Raw genomic sequence first — 21,100 nt, 5'->3', positions numbered from 1 at the left:
AAGTCTTTCAAGGAAGGCAACCTTCTCCATCTCGCCACTCTTAACTCTCGGTCAGCTGTCAACACTCGTCTGACATCTGCCATCTCCATCGAGACATGGTTTCCCAGCCAGCTCTGTCATAAGCTTTGACACTCTCCTCCCTGATGGCTACAAGATCCTCTCCACGCCCAGATCCAACCGTTCCGGTGGGGGTGTGGCTTTGATCTTTCTGGAGTGGATTCCTGCCCCTATCATTTCTATGGAGGCCTACTCATCCTTCGAATGCCTGGTCTGAAGGTTTTATCTCTCTCCTGCCCACCCTCACAGTGGCTACTATCTACCGGCCACCTGGTCAGATCAATCACCTCATTCCTCTCCGAGTGGGCTGACCTCTCTTCCTCCTCCTTGGAGACTTCAACATCCACCTGGATGCTTCCTGTCCCACCAAGGGACTCTTTCGCGACCTTTGCGACCTTTGCGACTCTCTCTCTCTTTCTCTCTCTCTCTATTCTTCCCTCTGGCCCGACTAACTCTGCAGGGCACACTCTTGATGTTCTGATCTCCTCAAACCGCCCCCCTCTCTAACCCTCTCACCACCCCTCTCTCCTGGAGCGACCCCTTTCTCCTCCCCGCTCATCTCGCTCTCACCAAGCCAACCCCCACACTGCCACCAACATTCTCCATCATATGACCCATGAAGCGTGTGTCAGTTGAGGCTTTCGCTGCCTCTTTCTCTCCCCTCCTCCTCCTCTGGCTGACTCACATCCTGACACAGCCATTTCCATGCTCCACTCTGCTATCTCCGACACTCTTGATGTACTTGCCCCCGTCATGAGGATCCGCATGCAGCCTAAAGCCAAGTGCAACTCTTGGTAATACTCAGAACTCATCACCCTTAAACGCAAGAGTAGGGTGGCTGAGAGGAAATGGTTGTCATCATGTACATCCTCTGACAAACTGGCCTGCCGCCTGCTCCAAAGGCAATACCGACTTTCTGTCCTCACTAAGAAGAGAGCTCATATCCAAGCCTGCATCTCTGTTTCATCTAACAACGCGCCCGAATTCTTTAAAATCTGCAAGGAGCTGGCCAATCCTGCCGCAGTCTCTACCTCTCCTGGCCCCTCCCAGGCCTTCTGTACAGCCCTGGCTTCTCATTTAATCTCTAAAACCTAGGACATCCTGTCCACCCTCTCGTCCTCTCCTGCTTCTCCCTCCACTCTCTCCTCTTCCTCCGGGCCCTCTGCGGCCAAACCCCCTCCCTTCTTTGCCTTTCCTCTCTTCAACCCTGGAGAGGTTTCCAGACAAGTCTGATCTATGAAAGCCTCGTCCAAAACCATCAAGGACCACACTGACACCCTCGCTCCAGCCTTGGCCAACTTCTGCAACCACTCTTTCCCCAGTGGAACTTTCCCTTCCCCACTGAAGCACTATCTTGTGCCCCTCTTCTCAAGAAACCCTCAGCCGACCACTCTTGTCCGGCTAACTAGTGCCCGATCTCCATCACTCCTTTCCAGGGCATATGCCTAGAAAAGCTGGCCATCTCCCAGCTTAATCTTCACATTGAATTTGTTGGTTGTCTCCGTGACCTTCAGTCTGGCTTCAGAGCATCCAGAAGCACAGAACTGCTCTCGTGAACATCTACCCTCCAACCTCGATGTTAATCTCCCCTCTGTCCTCATCTTATTTGATCTCTCTTCTGCCTTTCACACGGTCAACAAAGCCATCCTACTCAACCGGCTGTGATAACCTGGGTATCCCTGATCAGGCTCTGGTTGACTTCTTTCCTCTCGGACCGACCCTCTCAGGTCCAACTTGGGTCTTTCCTCTCCTCTATCTCTTTCTCTACCTGTGGTGTTCCCCAGGGGTCTAACCTTTGTCCCTGGTTGTTCATCCAATAACTGGCACCTGTTGCCCACTGCAATGTTGCTCTCTGCTCCAACTTTCAGTGCTATCCGGATGACACTCGGCTCGCTTTCAAGCTCCCCTCTGCCGCCTCTTCTCCTTCTCTCATCCCGGATTGACTGTCTGCAATCCAGAAGAGGTGTGCCGCCAATGATCTCTGTTGAATGCCAGTAAGAAGGAGATCCTCCTCATCGGTACACCTGAACCTTCTTTTCCTCCCACTCTCTGGCCGCCCTTCCTTAGCCCTCTTCCTGCACCCACCGGTGAGGTTAAGAACCTCGGGGTCATCTTAGACTCCACACTCTCCTTCTCTCCTCACATCTCTGACATCTCTAAGAAACTACCAACTGCACCTCCTAAGAGGTATTCCTCTTTTACTCTCCTTCCCCCAGAAGCTCTCTGTCACCAGTGCTCTTGTTCTCTCTATGCTTAACTACTGCAACAGCCTATTTTTAAATCTGCCTGCCTCTACTCTATGCTCTCTACAACTAGTCCAGAACAGGACTGCAAGACTTGTCCTTGGCCTCAAGCCCTGAAATCTCTGCATTGGCTCCCAGTTGCTGCAAGGATCAAGTCCAAGACCCTTTGCATTGTCCCCAAGGCTTTCTGGAGCCTGAGACCGCAATATCTCCAACTGTCTTTTCGGAAATATCTTCCTACTCGACCTCTTCGCTCCTCCAACTCCTTGAGGGTCAGGCACTTCTCCAAGCAACGAGTCGGGGGCAGATCTCTCTTCGGCTGGAGCCTCCCTCTGGAATAGCCTCCCTGCCTCTCTAAAACCTAAGCAGAACCATCTCTGGTTCCGGAAGCATCTCAAGACTTTCCTCTTTGCTTATGTCTTCTCTCTTCCTCTTCCCTGCTGATCTCCTGTCTGATACTGCACTGGTCACCTGGCTACTCTCTAAACTCCAGCCCCAGGTGCCTGCCCACCCAGTTGCACACCTGCAATGGCTCCTGCAACCCTTGCATTTGGGTCTGTATCTGAAACCCTACAGTCCCTTTACCTGCACTTATCAGACACTTGTCTGTACTTAACCCTTGCACTGCCACCTGCTGGCCACACTACTTGTTTTTGATCCTGTGTCCTGCAATTGCCCTTCCTCCCCTTTCCCTGGCACTTTTCCCCTTCCCTCTCCCCTGCACTAGTGGGATCTCAATGTCACTATGCCTAGTAAGATTGTGGTCTTTCCCCTCCTTTGCCTCGTGGCCCCTCGAAACACTTATGTATAGGCACATTGTAAATGTCATATCATATCTTTCAGCAAAAAGGGCCAATGGAATGAAATCATCCCAGTTCTTCTCATCTTCAGCAATCACCCTCCTTAGGATGTGCTCGAGTCTGGTTAAACCTTTCCACCAGCCCATCGGTTTGAGGGTGGTACAACTACATTTTGAGGGTCTTATTCTTCAAGAGGTCTTTCATCTCACCCATCAGCTTATACATTAATACTGCTGCCTGGGTCAGTGGGTATTTCTGTTGGAAAGCCGACTAGGGTGAAGAAGGGTATGAGCACCTTGTGGACTGCCTTTGTGTTATTGCATCTTGAGTACAAAGCCACTGGGTACATAGTGGCATAACCTAATATCACAAGGATTTGTTGGTTTCCTTCTCTGAAGCGTTCTTGTGGCCCCACAATGTCTGAGCCTATTCTGTTGAATGGTATTTCAATGATAGGCAATGGTCGGAGGGGGTCCTGGGTATGTCATCCGGCAAGGTTTTCTGGCAGGTGGTGCAAGTCGCATAAAACACTTTGAACTGGGCCTACACCCTGGGTCAATAGAAACGGCTGAGAATGGTTTTCGTTATCTTCTCTAAGCCCAGGTGTCCAGCCGTCAGGTTGAAATGGGCTAACTCCATCACTGCGTTCCAGAATCTCTTCGGCCAGTAGTTTGTAATTGTGGGCACCTTCCCCTTTAGGTTTACATCCACTCGGTACAGTAGCCCCTTCCTGTCAATGAAATGAGGGGTCTTCAGAGTTTGGCTCTCAGCTTCAGATTCTCACAAGCTTGTTCCAGGAGACGATGTGACATATGCCCTCCAGCAAACTAATGATGCATGGCCTGGAGCTCCTAGAGGTCGGAAATCTTCTCTCTGAGCCTCGGTCACTTCTCCAAACCCGGCTATGGCTGGCTCAGTCTTGCCAAGATCGTACATGTCTTCAATCTCTGTCAAAAACATCTTCTCGCAAACCAATTGAGCTACTGGCTGGCCGGGTTTTATGACATAGGCAAGATTACCCAGGTTAAAGAGGATTACCTTCAACTGTACTCTGTAGTCAACATCCACGACTACAGTCTCACTTTGCATGCACTCACACTCAAGTACCACTTTCTCCCACCATCCAATACCTCACCCTCTGCACACCTTAAGCAATCCTCCTCTATGCTCCTCTGCACTATCCTTCGCTTCATCCTTTGGTCCTTCTTGCCCTCCCATGACCTCCCCCAAACAACCCACACTGCCTCAGCTCCCATGTGCTCTTTTTTCCACCCCCTTCCGCTTCCCTTGCTTCTCTCCCTCAGCCGGTTCCTCCGGCCAACTGCTGGCATCCTTTTCCCCAGGGGCTGGGTTACAAGTAAGAAAAGCCATAAATGTTAAGAGTGCTAATAGATTCTAGAGTTCATATCAGACCAAAGCAGAGGGGCTGGTTTGATGTGTGGACCGTTCAACAGCCTTCTGGAGGTATAATTAATGCCCCAGTTCATGTTGTGCAGTGTATCTGGATTGCCGGTTTGTTGTGCGAATCGCTCTACAGTCCAGCAGTTCTTCACTGGCTATCTCCCAGTTGGGTTGCTCGCTCCCTCTCCTCCACCGCTAGACTTTGTGGGTGATGTGGCACAAGCAGAAAGAAACTGGACTGCATCGTGAATAACGGGTATGCGGAAAAAAGAGTGGTGCTCAGTTCACACAGTAAGGCACAGGTAGTAAGGACAGAGACTGGGGCCCTTCCAACTCCTGCAATCCACCTTTGCGGCCAGACCAGCTCTGCTGAACACCCTGGTAGGTCTCCTCCCAGAGGTTGAAAGGGGTCCCCCATCCCCTTTGACAGGATCAGTTTCCTGACACTGTCACAGGACCTAGTTATAAAGCAATGGAGCGCTATACTTGGGGGATGCACCGAGGTGGTTTCAAGAAGGATGAAAGTGTAGCAGAGGAGTTGAATAGGTAAATGGAGCAAGTAGGGGGGGGGGATTAGAGTTTAGGGAAGGGGTTAGTGATATTCTCTGAAAAGTAGGGTATTGAGGGCCTTCCTAAAGTGGAGACTGGAGGGGGCCAGTCCAATCTGCATTGGCAACCTGTTCTAGTGGCAGAATGCATAGCAGGAAAGGTCCAGTTTCCAAGATTTTTCCCTCTTGCAGTTGTTTTCAGTGTGGTGATATTGTGGCTTCTTCTGGTGCTGTACTGGCTACCACAGATCAGGAGTTTCTTGACCAGGGGCAGTGGTATTTTTGTTGTGACTTCTTTGTGCGTAATGCAGGCTGTCTTGAACATGATGGTGTGTTTGGCGTTTACTGTCTCAGTGTGTGTGTTTATAGTAAGCAGCATTCAACTTTGCGTCCGCAAGGATTTAAATATCAATTATCTCAGCTGTGGCCTTGCATTGTGGGGTGCAATTGTTCATGTGTGCCAGAGAATGTGTTTTAAAGACTGCATTTCCTCTCCTACTTTTGCCACTCAAATTCAAAACTATGGGGATGGGGGAAGATTTCCTTGGGGATCACAGCCACATAACACCTCCAGGTAAAGCTTCACAGAGCAGGTGGCCTCCCCAGCACCAATGGTCTCCCTCACCGCATTTCCGCTCCTCCATTTGGGGTCTTCGTCACAGGGCAGACCACTCAACTGCTGGGTGGATGGCTTCTCTTCTTAGTAGCACACAATTCAAGCTTTCTCTGCCAGAATATTACTCACATCTATTTGCTGCATGGTGGCTTCTACGGGTTATACAGTCTTCATAGCAGTTTCGTCTTCCTAGGGTGCAAAATTACCAAACTGTTTGGTGCTCCATCAAATGCAGTCATTGATACAGGTGGCTTTTACCTCGGCCACGGGTCGCAGGGCTTATCACTGCACTTCAAAATTCTCTTGACATGCACATTGTGATGAATCATTAGATGCCGTCACTCCCACCGCCCCCCTAGGGAGAAGGACGACCATCTAGGGCGTGTAGCCAATATAGGAAGATCACATCCCCACACTCACTCGCCTCTTCTTTGTAGAGACTAGGCCTATGTGCTGTTGTAAAGTAGACTATCTCAGGGTCCTGGAAAGTACTGGGACGAAGAAGATCATCAGGAACATAGGTAATCCAAGTACTGGGATCAGGTGGGACACAGGAGCAATGAAGAACAATACTAAGAAGGAACTGCAGCGGTATAGACTTCCGCAGAGGTGTTGTCCCGCTTATGTGATAAAGACCAAAGAAGGATTGCTTGTAGTAGAGACGTAGCTAACCAGACGATAGATTGTGAAGCCCAAAGGAGACGGAGAGAAGGCCAGGACAGAGCAGACCACTCCCGGAGTCAAGAGGACAACAGGAATCCTTCACCCAACAGCATACAGGTGGTAACGGGAAGCCTGCAGATGGTGACACGAACGCAAGAAACAACGTCCATACCATCGCTCCAAGGGCTGGGCAGGAGATCCCCAAGGTGAAGGAACTGAGACGCAGAGAAGCCCGCGCAGCACTGCAGGCTGGAGAAGGACCCCCGGAAGAACCAGACATGCATCCCAGGTGCAGACAACGTAATAGAAGAGGCGCAGGGACCGCTAGGAGCTGGAAGGTGAGGGAGGCACAAACCCTGTTCCGAGATTACGAGCAGGACTATCTTCCTTGCGTCAGTACATGGCAAGGGAGGCAGTCAAGGTGACAAAAAGAGGGGGAGAGAAACCGGAGTCGGGGACCCAACCCAAGGGAGTGATACAAGTCATCTTCCTTGTGGCAGTGCTTGGCAGGGAAGTGAACCATGTGGGCCAAACCAAAGAAGAAGAGAGAAAACACGGTTGCAGACCCTCAAAACACTCATGGTGTTGTAAGTTTGAATCCTAATGAGAGGACCAGGAAAAGGGAGTCATTCTCCTGGTAACGTGGACAGGGAGGAAGATCCAACAAGCTTGGGAAAGCGAGTCGCTCCCTGGCCTAATTCGAGACCGAACACCAGGGGATGGGTGGAATTCTCTTGGCCGATGAAATAACTTATTTTAGAACTTCATGGCCTGAGGAAGGGAGCAAATCTGCCAGGTTTTTTGAGCCTGAACGCCAGAAGAAGGGAGGCATTCTCCTGGACCACCAAGGAAACATTGTGTGGCACTTTCACCATAACCCAGGAGAAGGGAGGCAATTCTCCTGGGATCGTCACAATGCTTTATTCCTTACTTTATAGTATAAGGGCCAGAATTAGGGTTTTCTTGAAACAGGCCGGTGAATACTTATTTTAACAGACAGCCTAACAGTCACCTTAGATGTTTAGTTGAAGTAGCGAACCCCCTCTTAGAATAGGAAAAATTGGTTTTTCTCTTGCTTTATCTTACTAATAAAAGTGAAGCATTTGCAGAGTGGGATGTTCATGTTCAGTGCAGTGAGCAGGCTGGGATGTTGTGGGGAAACCTTGCTTGAGGAAACAGAGGTTGTGAGCCAACAGGATGTTAGCAGTGCCCTTCTGTTCCCTATAGGCAGCCGAATGGTCCAAGCGTGGTCTCCCATTATGGAACAGACAAGCTTAAATATAGGATTTGAGGGAGCTCTGAGGGAATGCTCAGACCATTCTGGTGGTTCACCAGACACCTTTACCCAGGAAGCACCTTGGAATTGTTCCCAGTATTAGGTCTTGGCCACCGTTGGTGCAAGCACCAGGGTTAGACCCAATCCGCACCTAACAGGGGACTTTGTATGATTTCAGGGAACCCCCACTCTCCACCAGTTAAATGACTCGCCCGGAAGAAATCACCTTGCTGGTGTAACTGTGAAAATAAAGACCTAGTCAGCCCTTTTTCTTCAAATAACTTCCTAATATCATTCTAAGTCTGGCAACAAAAACCTTCTTCCCAATACCCTAGGTGTGTCTAGGGTGACCTAAAAGGAAGTGTCAAAGCATAGACAAAAGCCCCCAAACACTGTAGACACAATGCGTGTTGCTCAGAGCCTCAATATGCCCTGCTGCAAGAAGTACAGTCTAAAGCACATCACATGGGAAACACACACATGAGAGAACAAAACAAAAAAATAATCTTCAGGGCAAGAAATTGACAATTGATTGCAACAAGTGAAGAAAACGACTGTTGTTGAGAGCTGGCAGCGTGCGCAAGGGGTAAGGGGTTGTATATAGCGTAAACACCACAGCACAATTTATGCATAATCAAATTAGGCTTCACATCATGCTCTGGTTCAGTCCGCTACCCAGGACGACATCCCAAGAGCATGGCTGAAAGGGCACAAGACGTAGGAGTAATTGTGGGCTTAGGCTTGGACAGGTTGTTAATGAGGGCCTCCTAGAATGTTCACTCTAATCCCACAATGCACCTTGCTTCCGCTCCACTGCCTACCATTCCCATCTTGGAAGTCCTTATTAAGTCAAGATCCTTAGCCTGAAGACCAATGGTCCTAAGTAAATGTTCTTCATGTGACTCAGAGATGATTGATTGATAACTGTATGAAAAGAAAGGCCCCTTCCCAGTAAATCTTGTGGAAGCAGAACAGCTACCTGTGGGCCTCATCACGAGTTGGGTGGTAGCCCTTAAATGCGGCGATAACACTATGACCGGCTGATTTAAGGATCCGCCCAATCACGAGTCTGGCAACATTTACCCCTGATCTAAGCTGGGGGTAAATGCGCCAACTTAACGCCCATTTTTGTCCGAAAATGCCCAATTGGGTCCAATGGACCCAATGGGGAATGGGGACTACCCATTACCGCCCAACCCTTGATCCGGTGGTAATAGCGACGAATTGGGTGCCGGTAAAGCTATTAGCCCAGGCAGTATCCCAGCAGTAATATCGCCGGGATACTGCCCAACTCATGATGAGGCCCAGTGTCTTTAGGGAGATATTACAAGTGATCTGGGGGATTTCCTGTTCAACAAATAGCTAATGAGTTACAGAGGTAGCAAAGTGTTGGCAGTCACCTAGCTGACCAGAGACTTTTAATGTTATCAGAGAAGATTTCCACAACCTTCAAGGCGGGGCTAGTGAAAGACTTTGCATTTGGAGCAATACAAAATAAAAATAAAAAGTACTTCAGAAAAAGCAAGCAGAACAGAACACTGCCTGAAAGTATTAATTTGGTGAGGTGTTAAAAGCTATTAGCATTCTCTCAATCCATCTAGGGTGCTAATGCACACAATATAGTTTTACTATTTTTAAATTTAAAAAAACAAACCAAAATGGCCACCGTGGAAAAAGGGCAAAGGAAGCTCAAACAAGAAACCCTTCATTTATTTCCAGATGGTCTGGGCGAGCAAGATACAGCTTGACAAGAAGTCATGAGTAAAGCATCTTCTTTTTATACATGGAGGGGACAGCGGAGGGGGAAGCGGGATGTGGGTGGCAGGTGGCTGGTGACGGAGCCACAGAACAGTGTGGTTGGTCTGTAGGAGAGCTTGGAAAATGGGTTTGGATTTACTGCCCATAATCCAATCATCACCATGGGTTGAGGTACCCAACAGGGGTGCTAGTAATTATGTTATTTGGTGCATACATTAGTATAAATGTTAATGGTCCAAGGGTAGCACCATTTATATTACCTTAAGTGCTGTAACATCACGGGCATTGCTAAAACATACACAGGAATCTATGGTGCCTTCCGGGGTGATTTTCATTTTAAAACTCAAAGATACAGACTCACCTGCTGCAAAACTTTTTCTGTAAAGATTTCTTGAAGTCTGGAGATTTCCACCACTTTCCCTTCTATTTGCCTGCAGAGAGCATAACAGAAAAAAAGTGCAATTAAAAGAGATTCTCTCCTTCGTATTGAAGAAACAGTTTCTGTGACTTGCTCATCCTGTGAGTTTGTTAGCCGAGGTTCACTGTTACTATTGAGCTTGGATGAAAGGTAAAAGAAGATAGAAAAAGATAAATACAAGATATTAAGTGGCACAATCTTATAATTATATACATAGGTTATTTTAAATACGAGAGCTGGAGAAAAAAGTAAACTAAGAAGAGGCTAAAGAAAGAAAAAAGGAACTATCAAAAGTGCACTGCCATGGGTAAGCAGCTTACATTTGGTTTCAGGCAAATTTGGTTTGAACATGATGTGTTGGATTGCAGGCAAATCATTGTGTGTGCCTGGAAAATGATGGATTGGATTTTAAGTTTGAATGGGTGGATCTCTGCGCACAACATCCTGAAGAGGACCCTGGGCAGTCCTCCTAAGGTAATGGGGGCTCAACTTCTAACAGCAACACTTGGGGGCGGGTGGGGCTAGCTGCAACCACTCTAATTCTGGCTGCTCGTCCCCATCCAGCAATGGTAGATAATAACCTAATAGAGTTTGAACTCACAATCCAGTGGTGGATGACATGTCAAATTAAGCCACAATGGGTATGTTTCTCAAAGTTTAGGATGGCCTACATAGGAAGAGATTGTGATGATATTGTATTACAAGAAAGAATAATTTAATAATGCTTTTCCTCTATACTACTTGGCTATTCGACAAAAAGCATGACTCAAGGAATAAAAGTTCAAGTGTGGATTTATTTATTATGTTATGGTTTTCAGAAAACATTTTACAATTCCTACATATTATTCTGGTCCGGAAAAAATGGTGCTGGCAAGCCTACCAGCACCGTTGTTTCTGGACTGGCACACTATAACTCTGCGAGCGGGAGCCATCCCGCCCACCAGGGTCAGACCGCGCCAGCGGGCGGGTCACAGAGTTTTCACGGGAGCACCAGCACCATTGCTATGGGACTCCATGGAAATGGGGACTAACATAATTGCTGGCGCCTGACTTCCCGGCTGCCGGACTTGGGATAGCACGATGGCACCGGGAAGTCAAGCGCCGGTAATTTTTTTACAGGTCTGGCGGCAAACCGCCAGTAGCACCAACAGGGTTACCGCCGGACCCGTAATGAGGCCCAATGTCATACAGATTTAATTCAGGCAAAGTAACTTGGTTTGACCCAACAAGGAGTCATCATCAGCTAACATCATTTTCCAATATAGTTAAAGTCTCATTAGCATAGCAAGATGCTTGGCCCCCTCAGACTTCACAGTCTTATTTGTAACTTTCTCATTAAATGGCATGACTATAGCCTAACTTCATTTAGTGTACAGAAGGAAGTCGCAGGAAGGGTGACGCTCAGAAATGACCTAGAAGCCGACTCATGGTTTTCACACAGCTGATCATCCTAGAGCAAGGTCTCGTATCAAAAAGCCCAACTCATTAGCCAAAACTATCTCTAAGACAAAGAGGACACCCAATGCCAATATGGGGAAGATCTCCGGGACCATTCTACGATCTTAGACTAAAATCAGTGGCGAGGGTGTCAGACGTTGCCATGCTTAAAATTCTGTCCAACATGTACATCAGAGTGGGCAAAATGGGAACCAGACCACGCCAAGTACAGCACCACAAAGTTTATGTGAGGGACATGTATCGATAACTGATCACAAATCTTGGCAGATAGGAGAAGAAAGTTCTTACTGGCCTGGAAGATCTTAACCCTTAAGTGCATCCTGATCTGCAGTTTACTTGCAGAGGTTTAGGGGAGACTGCAGCATGGGTCAACGGGAGTGTCCCTCCCTAGAAGGGCTGAGAATGCAGGTCTGTTCTCAATTACACGGTAAGCCCCTGGGAAATATAGGATTTATTGGGAACATCGCATCCTGTATAGTGAACACACCAATGGTTGGTAGTGCCCCAATCAATTAGGCCTTTTCTGCTGCTGCAGGCCCACAAGGTGCCTCTGGCAGGAGACGTTGGGGTGAAGACAAGTAAGGAGAGTTAGTCGCTCTACTTCCAGTGCGCCAAGTTGTTCAAGTGGAGGGTCACCACTGATATTCCGCGACTTAGAAAAGGTCTGGCTTAAGTGGTGAAACATTCCAAGCATCTTTGGTACCACTCACTGTTGTGGGAGTTCTTTTGAGAAGGTAGGGACTATATTGTCTAAATTGTTGGTCAGCTTGAACCTCCTAATGCATCAAAATCAGATTTGTACTAGTGGCAGCTGACCATGCCACTACATATCGTGAGACTGTCTTTGAGGACTGACTGCCAAGTGAGTTACAAAAGCCCGTCTGTGCATTTTTAGCCAGGTTGGATTTCCAAAGGAACTTGTGTGATAGTAGGATCAACTTCATGTCCAACTACTCAAAGGCCATATGGAAGGAATGTGATGTTACATGTAAGGTTACTACAGCCCAATGGTTTAACTGAAAGATACAACAGAACCTTAAAGAGCATGTTCAGTGCTTTAGAATAACCCTTGAGAAGGATGTGGGATCTCCTTCTGCCATTTCTCGTGTGCTTATAGAGAAGTGTCTAAAATAAGTGTTTGTTTCAGCCCTTGTTAAAACAGAATTTAACTTTTGGTAATCATCAAGGGCATTTTTAGGGTCCCTTAAATGTATTTGCCCTTTTTATTTTTTGATCACTGGCCTAATCTCAAGTGCTCCTGGCTTTGCCATCATTTTTCACTCTGTAAAATGACATGGTCCCGGGTCACCTCTAGGTCTCCAAGGACTAAAGGTGCCCCTTAAGCACCCCATTTGTGCCCTGAATGATTATATCACCCTACAATGATTTTAGCATATAGGATGGTGGCAGATATTTACTTTTGGCTTCACGAGGCATAAAAGCTGATTTACCGCATTGGTAAGCCAATGTACCTTTTTGGTACCCAATGGGGTACCAATCTATTTGTTTACATTTTACTCTCTGCCATTTTATTTTAGTGGCTTCCTTTGTTATGGGGCACCCTGAGTCATGCCTAAAAATGACAGTTGTGCACACGTGTGCTATTTGTGAGTCCAGTGAGGCAGCCTCCACATTGGTTTTACATCATTTAGACCAGTTATCCCTAGGCTGGCCATACTATATCCTGAGGGGGCAATATGGGCTGAGTGGCAGATTAGGGATCAACCAAATAGGCTGGCTCCTATCACTTTGTGCATATCCCCTATTGTTATTGGTGGGCTGGCTGTGTCCATACCACCAGCCTGTGACTGATGGTGTTTAAGCAGAACCCCTGTACCTAAGTTCAGTTCTCTGCTGGAATTTTCAGTCAGAAGCAGGTGGTTTACTTACCTGAGGGAGAATTCACCATCATTTCTGCATTTGAAAGACAAAATGTGGCCATACAGCCTGGATAATGTGTCATTTGTGGATGTTTGGTTTTAGTTTGTGGATCCTGATCGTCCTTCCCGGGCCTCTTCCACACTAGTGCTGTCTTCACTGGTGTGCTGGGCCAGGCCTCCCATGCTTGGACAATCTCCAGGCTATTTTATTGCTGCTGCCATCACCTAGTAGAGTGTTGAGACCACAACACCTTGCCTCATCTGCTCTTCAAGTCCGTCTTGAGTCGCCCCATACCAAAGTCTTCATCAAAGACCATCTTCTGTGGTTGGGCTACCACCTTTGTCATTCGAGCCTCCAGTACCTGCTTTTCCAGGTTCCCTCGCCGTCCTCGAATCTTCCTTGCCACTGCTTTCGCTTCTGGCTTGAAGTGCTCTCTTCTTTTTGGTCGTTGGAGTGATGTTGGCCCAGCGTTCATAAGCTTTACTGCAACCTGGGAAGCCAACAATTATGAATACTAACCTCTGGCTCCTGAGGGGATGTGTAATCCGAGATACTCACCCCGAGGGGACCCTGTAGTCCAAAACTGAAACTATTTGTAGGTGAGTCTCAACCTCATTTTTCCATTGGTTTCCATTAGGGATTCTCCTGCTGTGCTGCATCTTCTTCTGGGGTTTATGGTGCTCTTGGTTCTCCAATCAACCTAGGGAACTGTTAATTGTGGCCTCCTCCGGTCCTCCATGGGGTTGTCTGCCACCAAATCCGCACCAATGGGTCAAAATTGGGACTCACTCGCCTTTTCCCCATACTCACTGTCAGGAAAGATTTTCCTTTTTGCAACTTCCTTTCCGTTGACATCAATGGAACCACCCTATGATTGGCTATGGCTTGTACCTAAACCTGACTTAAGAGGCAAGTCAAGTCTTTTTGCTTTACTTCCGTTGTTGCTCAGCTCACCTATTTTGGGAGCAATGGTTATCCCTTATGGTTATCAGTTTTGACAGGGTCAAGGTCATGATCCTGTCGGGGTGGTAGACAGAGACCATGCGCAACCTGGGGCAGGAGGCTTACCAGGACAAGAGCCAGCCACACTCCCTGAACCTTTCCCCCTACCCCCCGATGTGCAACAAATGTCTGTTACCACTCTATCACCCAATGCCTTCCAGTACATTTCCTGGCCACAGTTGTCTTTCCTGTTGCAGGACTCCAACTACCGCAGTGAACCTGGGAGCAACGAAGAGAATCCGGACCAGAGCCAGGAGAACAGAATTAAGAACAGCAAGGAAATGGACTGGGAACTGAAATGCCAAACAGAAATGAGGCTCGCAACAACCGAGCAGACCACCACATACAAATGTGGGGTTCAGAAGGAAACAACCCGGGAATGAGGAGTGACTACAGGAGGACAGCAGAGACACAGAAACTGTCCCCAAGCCGAATTTGCAACAAAACTCACCAGGATGTCAGGGAAGCTACAGTGAGAATGAGCAGCCTGAGAACCTGTCTGCTAGCACAACAGAGGCTGCTTCCAAAAACATGCTGGAACAGGGGAGGGGCTTACACTTTTTCTGAAGCCTTTCCTGGGTGCAGTCCAGCCCCTGAGAAAAGACAGGCACAGACTGGTTCCTAAAGTCAGTTGTGCGCTGCAGCCAATGGAAGGAGGGCGTGGGGGAACAGAACCAGCAGGACCACACTAAAAACAGACAGGAGGAAGGAGAGGCAGAGTGTGGGCTGCAGGGGTGAGGTCAGGCGGAGTGAAGGTGGACCGAAAGACCAGGCAGAGAACAGACGGAGGAACAGAGTGCCAGTGAGATATTTTTTAAAGAGAGTGGTATTAGTTGTGCGTGTGCAGTGTAGTGTAGTGTAGTGTAGTGTGCAGAGGGGGCTGTGTAAAAGATGAGCGACAGGGAAAGAAAGATGGAGGTGTGGTAGTCAAGGTTGGCTCCTTCCCAAGGGTCACCTCAGCCTCAGCGTGCAGCAATAAGGAGATAATACACCAGACTGATGCCAAACCAAGCTTCCTGCATTAGAAAGAAAGTATGCAGCATACAGAGAATTTATCAGTTGATAAGCAGGAAAATACAGGACTGTAGGCGGGCAGTCGGTGCTCAGAGCTCTGAGGGGGACCGCCCTTCGAGCACAGGTTAGACAGCATATCATAAGCAAATTACTCATATTACAGCATTTTCACAATGGAGGCCGTTACTTGGCATGACATTGCAGACATTTGGCAAAAACTGTCAGCACCAGACTTGTGACCTTATGACGAAGCCATGCAGGTACATTGTGTTGTAATATGTGTTGTAATATGGATAAGCGGCATTCGCAGAAACCCTACTGTTATCTACCATATATGGTGTTAATGCTACACTTGTAGAGAGCAAACGGAAGTAAAGGTTGGATGTGTCCCTTTGCTTTGTTGCCGGGTCTTGGTCTACTCAGCAACAGGCAAGGTTTGGGCATGTCAGAGGAGTAGAGTGCCGAGGGAGGCTTCAGGCAAAGGCAAAATGGAGGATCCGCTGCCTAAATGTATGAGAGCAAAATGTAGCTTTCCATAGCATAGCATAACAATCCTGCCACATTAGAGGTAAAGATGGTGAAGTGTGGGGGGGCTAGAGAGAGTGAATGTGAGGGAACGAAGTGTGTATGGTGGTACAGGGGGGAGAGTGCAAAGTGGTAGAGTAGAGATGTGAGCGGGGTGAAGGTAATGGCAAAATAGACAGAAAGAGTGTGGTAAAACATAGATAGAGAAGAACAAGTTACTTACCCCTGGTAATGTTCTTTCGACTGCATATTCCTCATCTTTGCTATCTCCAATATGCAGCTTCAGCTGCTTCCCAAATCGATGTAGTCAACTCGATTTCCCTCGAGGGCCCCCGTCTCGAGGATGATGTCACCCAAGGCATATATATTACGCGTAGCGCCTATTGGCTTCAGTTCTGTTTTTTTTGTGTCATTCTCAAGTAGAACTACCTGCATCAACACAGGATGGACCATACCAGGCTCTGAAGGAGCGAACGCTGTAATAGCATGGAAAATTATACAGACGGTTAGGCTGTGGAAGGGTGATGAGGAATGCATGAGAGGAACATCCAGTCGAAAGAATGTTAGTAGGGGTAAGTAACTTGTTCTTCAAATGGATTGTGTCCTCCCACGTATGCCTCATATGATAAGACTCCCAAAGTGTTTGTCTTGGCAGAAGGAGTAAGAATGTTGCCATCAATAGTTATTATTTTTTTTTAACTGTAGTTTTTATTGGCATTTTTAACTTTACAAACAAATAAGAACTAACTGTGACACCCTTACCCCCCCCCTCCCCGCCAACCCTCCCCACCACTGGCTCCCCTCCCCTCACCCGTGTCCAGTTCAGTGTGTCCGCAATGGGAGACTCACGGTGTTACCTTCGTCTCCCTTATCTCGGAGATGTTGCGATGCGTGGCCGTGTCATCAGTTGACTTGCTGCCGCCGTTCCCCAGGTCTTGGGGTCCCAAGTCTGGCTGACCTGCGTAGTGGGGTTAATCCCATCATCTCCGGGGCGGGATTCATTCTGTGGGTTCAGTGAACGTCCCATCCCCAGGATTGCTGTACTCCAAACCAGTCTGTGAGGAAAGAGCTAGTATCGTTGTTCACCATGGCTGTCAATTTAGCCATCAAAAACATATTTTTCACTTTTTTCAGGCAGTCCTCCTTCGAGGGAGCCTCAGGACTTTTCCATTTCTGGGCCAATGCCACTCTTCCCGCCCTTAGTATGGTTTCCCACATCCTTGGATATCGGTGCAACTCCGTGTCCTCCGGGGGGAGGCCCAACAACATCGTCAGGGGATTAAGTGGTAGACGGTCTTCAGTCACTTCCGCTATCCAGTCCCTCACTTGTTCCCAGTATGTTTGAACCTTCGGACAGTGCCACCACATGTGGCTTCTGGACCCCATCTCCCCGCATCCCCCCGGGCACCTTGGCGACACCCCCGGGAACATCTTTGACAGTTTTACGGGGTCTCTGTGCCACCCCTGTAATATCTTAAAGTTGTGCTCCATGTCTCCGGTGAAAAGGTTTCTGTGAAATGCGATCTTGAATATTCTGGCCCAGTCATCCTCTGAGATTTCGGCACCTGCCAGGTCATCCCAGAACAAGCGGAAGCTCCTCCTGCCTTGAAGGTTGTACGTATTTAGAACCCTGTACATACTTGAAACCGCCCCCTTCCTGGAGGCCGCTGAGTCAAGGAGTTTCTCGAAAGGGGTCAACTGTCTTCTCAGATTGGTGCCCCATGATTGGTCGCAAAGGATGCCCTTTAGGCGGAGGTATTCGAAGATGGATATTGAATCACGACCTAGTGCTTCCCTGAGGTCTTCGTAAGATAGGAATTTGCCGTCCCTGAACATCTGCCCGCCCCTTCCATCCCCATGTCTCACCAGTTCTGGGAGTGTCTGTACCCTCTCCCTTCCACGTTGATGGGGTGGCCCCAGAGAAATGACATTGGAGACGGCCATGTGGTGAGGTGAGCGGTTTGGGGGCCTTCTTTCCAAATGTCCCATAGGACTCCCAGGGTCTGGTGAGATCGTAAGTGTGTCGGGATCTCCCTGCGAGGCGCCCATAGGTGGTCGCGGACCTTCTGGGGGTGGGCATCCATATCCTCCAGGTAAGACCAATACGTTCTCAGGCCCTCTTTCATGTGCTCCAGGAGGACGCGCAGTTAGGCAGCACAGAAGTAAAGGTGAAAGTCCGGCAGCCCGAATCCCCCCTCCTCCCTTGGTAGGGTCAATGTGGCCTTTCCAGTTCTCGGGGTCTTCCCTTGCCATACAAAGTCGCGGACCCCATTTTGTAAGTCTCTGAAGTTCTGCGCTGGGACTCTGGTCGGGAGTGCCGTGAACAGGTACAGGAGTCGTGGCAGAATGTTCATTTTGACAGCCGTCATTCGGCCATACCACGAGAGGATCATTTTGCCCCATCTCCTCATATCGGAAGTGATCTCTGCCATCATGGGGCCATAATTGGCGGGCCCAGATTCGAAATGTCTCTGGTGAGGAGTACCCCCAAGTATCGTATGGCGACCTTCTCCACTTCAATCCCATGGAACCTGCTCAGAGGGTCAAGCACTGGTTGCGTTGTTCGCATTGGGAGCAGGACAGATTTTGCCGTGTTTATTTTTAGGCCAGAGAAGCGACTACATTCTGACACCAGGGTCAGGAAGGGGGGAGAGAGGAGCCCGGGTCTACCAGGTAGGCCAGAATGTCATCCGCAAACAGGCAAAGCTTGAATTCGATCTCCCCTCTTCTTATTCCCTTAATGTCTGGGTGAGCTCTGACCGCTATTGCCAAATCCTCCATTGTGAGGACATATATCAGGGGGGAGAGTGGGCACCCCTGCCTCGTCCCTCGGGAGAGGGGGAATGACCCGGACAGCGTCCCGTTCACCTGTACCCTAGCCGTAGGAGCTCTGTAGAGTGCAGTTACCCAGCTCATGATGTGGGTCCCAAGGCCCATTCTGTGAAGGAGAAGCTCCATGTAACGCCACTCGACCCTGTCAAAGGCCTTCTCCGAGTCCAGTGAGAAGACACATGCGTCGAGTTCCGATGTTTGGGCAAGGTGGACCAGGTCCAGTGTTTTGCGGATGTTATCAGACCCCTGTCTTCCGCTTATGAAGCCCACCTGATCCCCATGGATTAACTTCGGCATTATACCTTCCAGCCGCTTCCCCACCACCTTGGCCAAGATCTTAACATCGATGTTTAACAATGATATGGGCCGATAGGAGGAACATTCCGATGGATCCTTTCCCTCTTTGGGCAAGACTACTATCACAGCTCCCATCATGGACTTGGGGAGTATGCCCCCCTCCAATACCCCATTAAAGACCCTCACCAAGTATGGGATCAGGGAGGACCGGAATCTTTTGTAAAAGAAGACTGTGAAGCCATCCTCCCCGGGGGAAGTTCCGACCTTCATTCCACTAATCACCTTGTCCACTTCATCTTCGGTTACCGGGCCCTCTATCCCCTCTGCCATTTCCCTCGAAAGGGATGGATCTGTATCGAATTAAGGAAGCTTTCTATCTGGGCATCATCCCCATCATATTCAGAGGAGTAGAGGGCTTTATAATATTGGCGGAAAGCCTCGCCGATATGGGGGGGGGAGTCGTTACCAAGGAGCCCCTGAGCGTCCCTCACTTCCTTCACCCTCCTGCTTCTCTGAAGCTCCCTCAACTTCCAGGCTAAGATCCGATCTGCCCTGTCCCCTTTCTCGTAATATTTGTGTTTAACCATTTGGAGGCTCCTTTCTGTTTTGTGTAAAAGTAGATCTTTTAGCTGTAGCCTGCAGTCTTCCAGAGCAGTCACCCAGGCACGCTCTAATGGATGCCCCGGGGAGCTCACCGGTTGGAGACGGGCTATTCTTTCTCTCAGAGTTTTCTCCTGGATCTCCCTCTCCCTTTTCCTTTGGGCCCCTATTTTTATGAGGACCCCTTGCAGGGTAGCCTTGAAGGCGTCCCAGAGCGTGTGAGTGGCGACCTCCCCGTTATCGTTAAGCTCAAAGAACTCTGTTATGGAGTCCAAGACCTCCTGAGCAAGGACCTCATCTTTTAATAGGGCATTGTTACACTTCCAGCACCCTCTGCGTTCTCTGTACCACCCCATCGCTACGGTAACTCTGGCCATGTCGTGATCTGACCAGGGCACTGGGTCTATCCTATAGCCTGACACATATGGTCGGAGTGTATCATCTACCAGGACATAGTCTATTCTGGAGAAAGAGTTGTGTATGGCTGAGTAATAGGTGAAGGATGGGATTCCCGCTCTGGGAGAAGGAATTGTATCTGTTAGTCCCAGGTCCTCATTTACCCTCTGGAAAGACTGTGCCATGGCTTCCTCTGCTATTCTGGGAGTAAGAGGGTCTACCCTTTTCCTGTCCATGGTTGGGTCGAGGACCATGTTGAAGTCTCCCCCCACCACCAGCGGGCCTTGCATGAATAGTCTGATCCTATCTCTTACTTCTTCCCAAAATAGGGCCTGTCCTTCGTTCGGGCCATACACTACAGCCAGAGTAAGGGGGGAGCCCTTTGGGGTGCCCCGAACCAACAAATATCGCCCCTCCGGGTCTTTAAGGATGTCTTCCTTCTCAAACCCCACGTCCCTTGCCACCAAGATGGCCACCCCTCTTTTTTTAGTCCTGTGGGATGCATGAAAGGCCTCCTCGATTCCCCCACCCCCACCTGGGCTCCTTTCCCCTTGCCCAGTGTGTTTCTTGCACGAACAGCAGGTCTAGTTTAGCCCTCCTAAACTCCCCGCAGATCAGGGACCTTTTCGTAGGGGTATTCAGCCCCTGCACGTTCAGGGTATCCACTCTCAGGGCCGGCAAGCTATCAGCCATAGTCTATGATTCCCGTTCTAATGGTCAGCAGCATCGCAACAATTCTCCTTTCTCGCTCTCCATGAATCGACGTTTGGACACTATTATAACGTTTCCCCAACTGACCCCCAGACCCCTTCCCTAACAAACAAACCCCAACTCGTTCCTGCCCCCCCACCCCCTGCCCCGGCGTCCAGCCAGATAGTTCAGCCATCTCTGGCACTTTGGCTGGACCACCAGCCTGCCCCTCTCGGCCAGGCGATCGTTACCAATCACATTATTGTGAGCCCCCCCACCCCCCTTCGACCTCCTCCCCGCTATTGGTCCCGCTAACCTTGCTTTTCATGGGGATTCTGGCTTCCTCTTTACCTCCTGTCTTTGCCGAATCACCATCCCACGGGTGAACCAAAGTCCATTGGTAAACTCAAAAGACCACACTCGCTCTGGGACTCCCTGGCGATTACCCCTCAGAGTCATTCCGTTCCCCCTCTTTTGCTGTGGAGGGCGTGTTCATCCTCTTAAATTTCCTTGCTCCTGATTTCTTCCGTCTTTCGCCCGGTGGGCCTGGGCCACCCGATCCACTCCTGGCCGGCCCCAACGGTTCTCGTCGGGTTGTTGGGTCAGACACATAGTCCTGGATGGC

The 21,100-nt window shown here is 49.1% G+C and overlaps 1 protein-coding gene across 1 annotated transcript in view; it reads right to left on the bottom strand.

The window, feature by feature from the left end:
- The window catches only part of STX18 (syntaxin 18), a 559,937-nt gene that overhangs the window by 118,979 nt on the left and 419,858 nt on the right, over positions 1-21,100 (bottom strand). The window contains exon 9 of the mRNA XM_069641306.1: positions 9,724-9,793. Coding sequence (XP_069497407.1) covers positions 9,724-9,793 — 70 coding nt within the window. The remainder of the gene's footprint in view (positions 1-9,723; positions 9,794-21,100) is intronic.

Source organism: Ambystoma mexicanum, chromosome 1q (assembly GCF_040938575.1).
Source record: "Ambystoma mexicanum isolate Mex_15411 chromosome 1q, UKY_AmexF1_1, whole genome shotgun sequence".
NCBI lineage: Eukaryota > Metazoa > Chordata > Amphibia > Caudata > Ambystomatidae > Ambystoma > Ambystoma mexicanum.
Note: the sequence above shows the minus strand (reverse complement) of the source record. Positions and strands in the feature narration are given on the sequence as shown.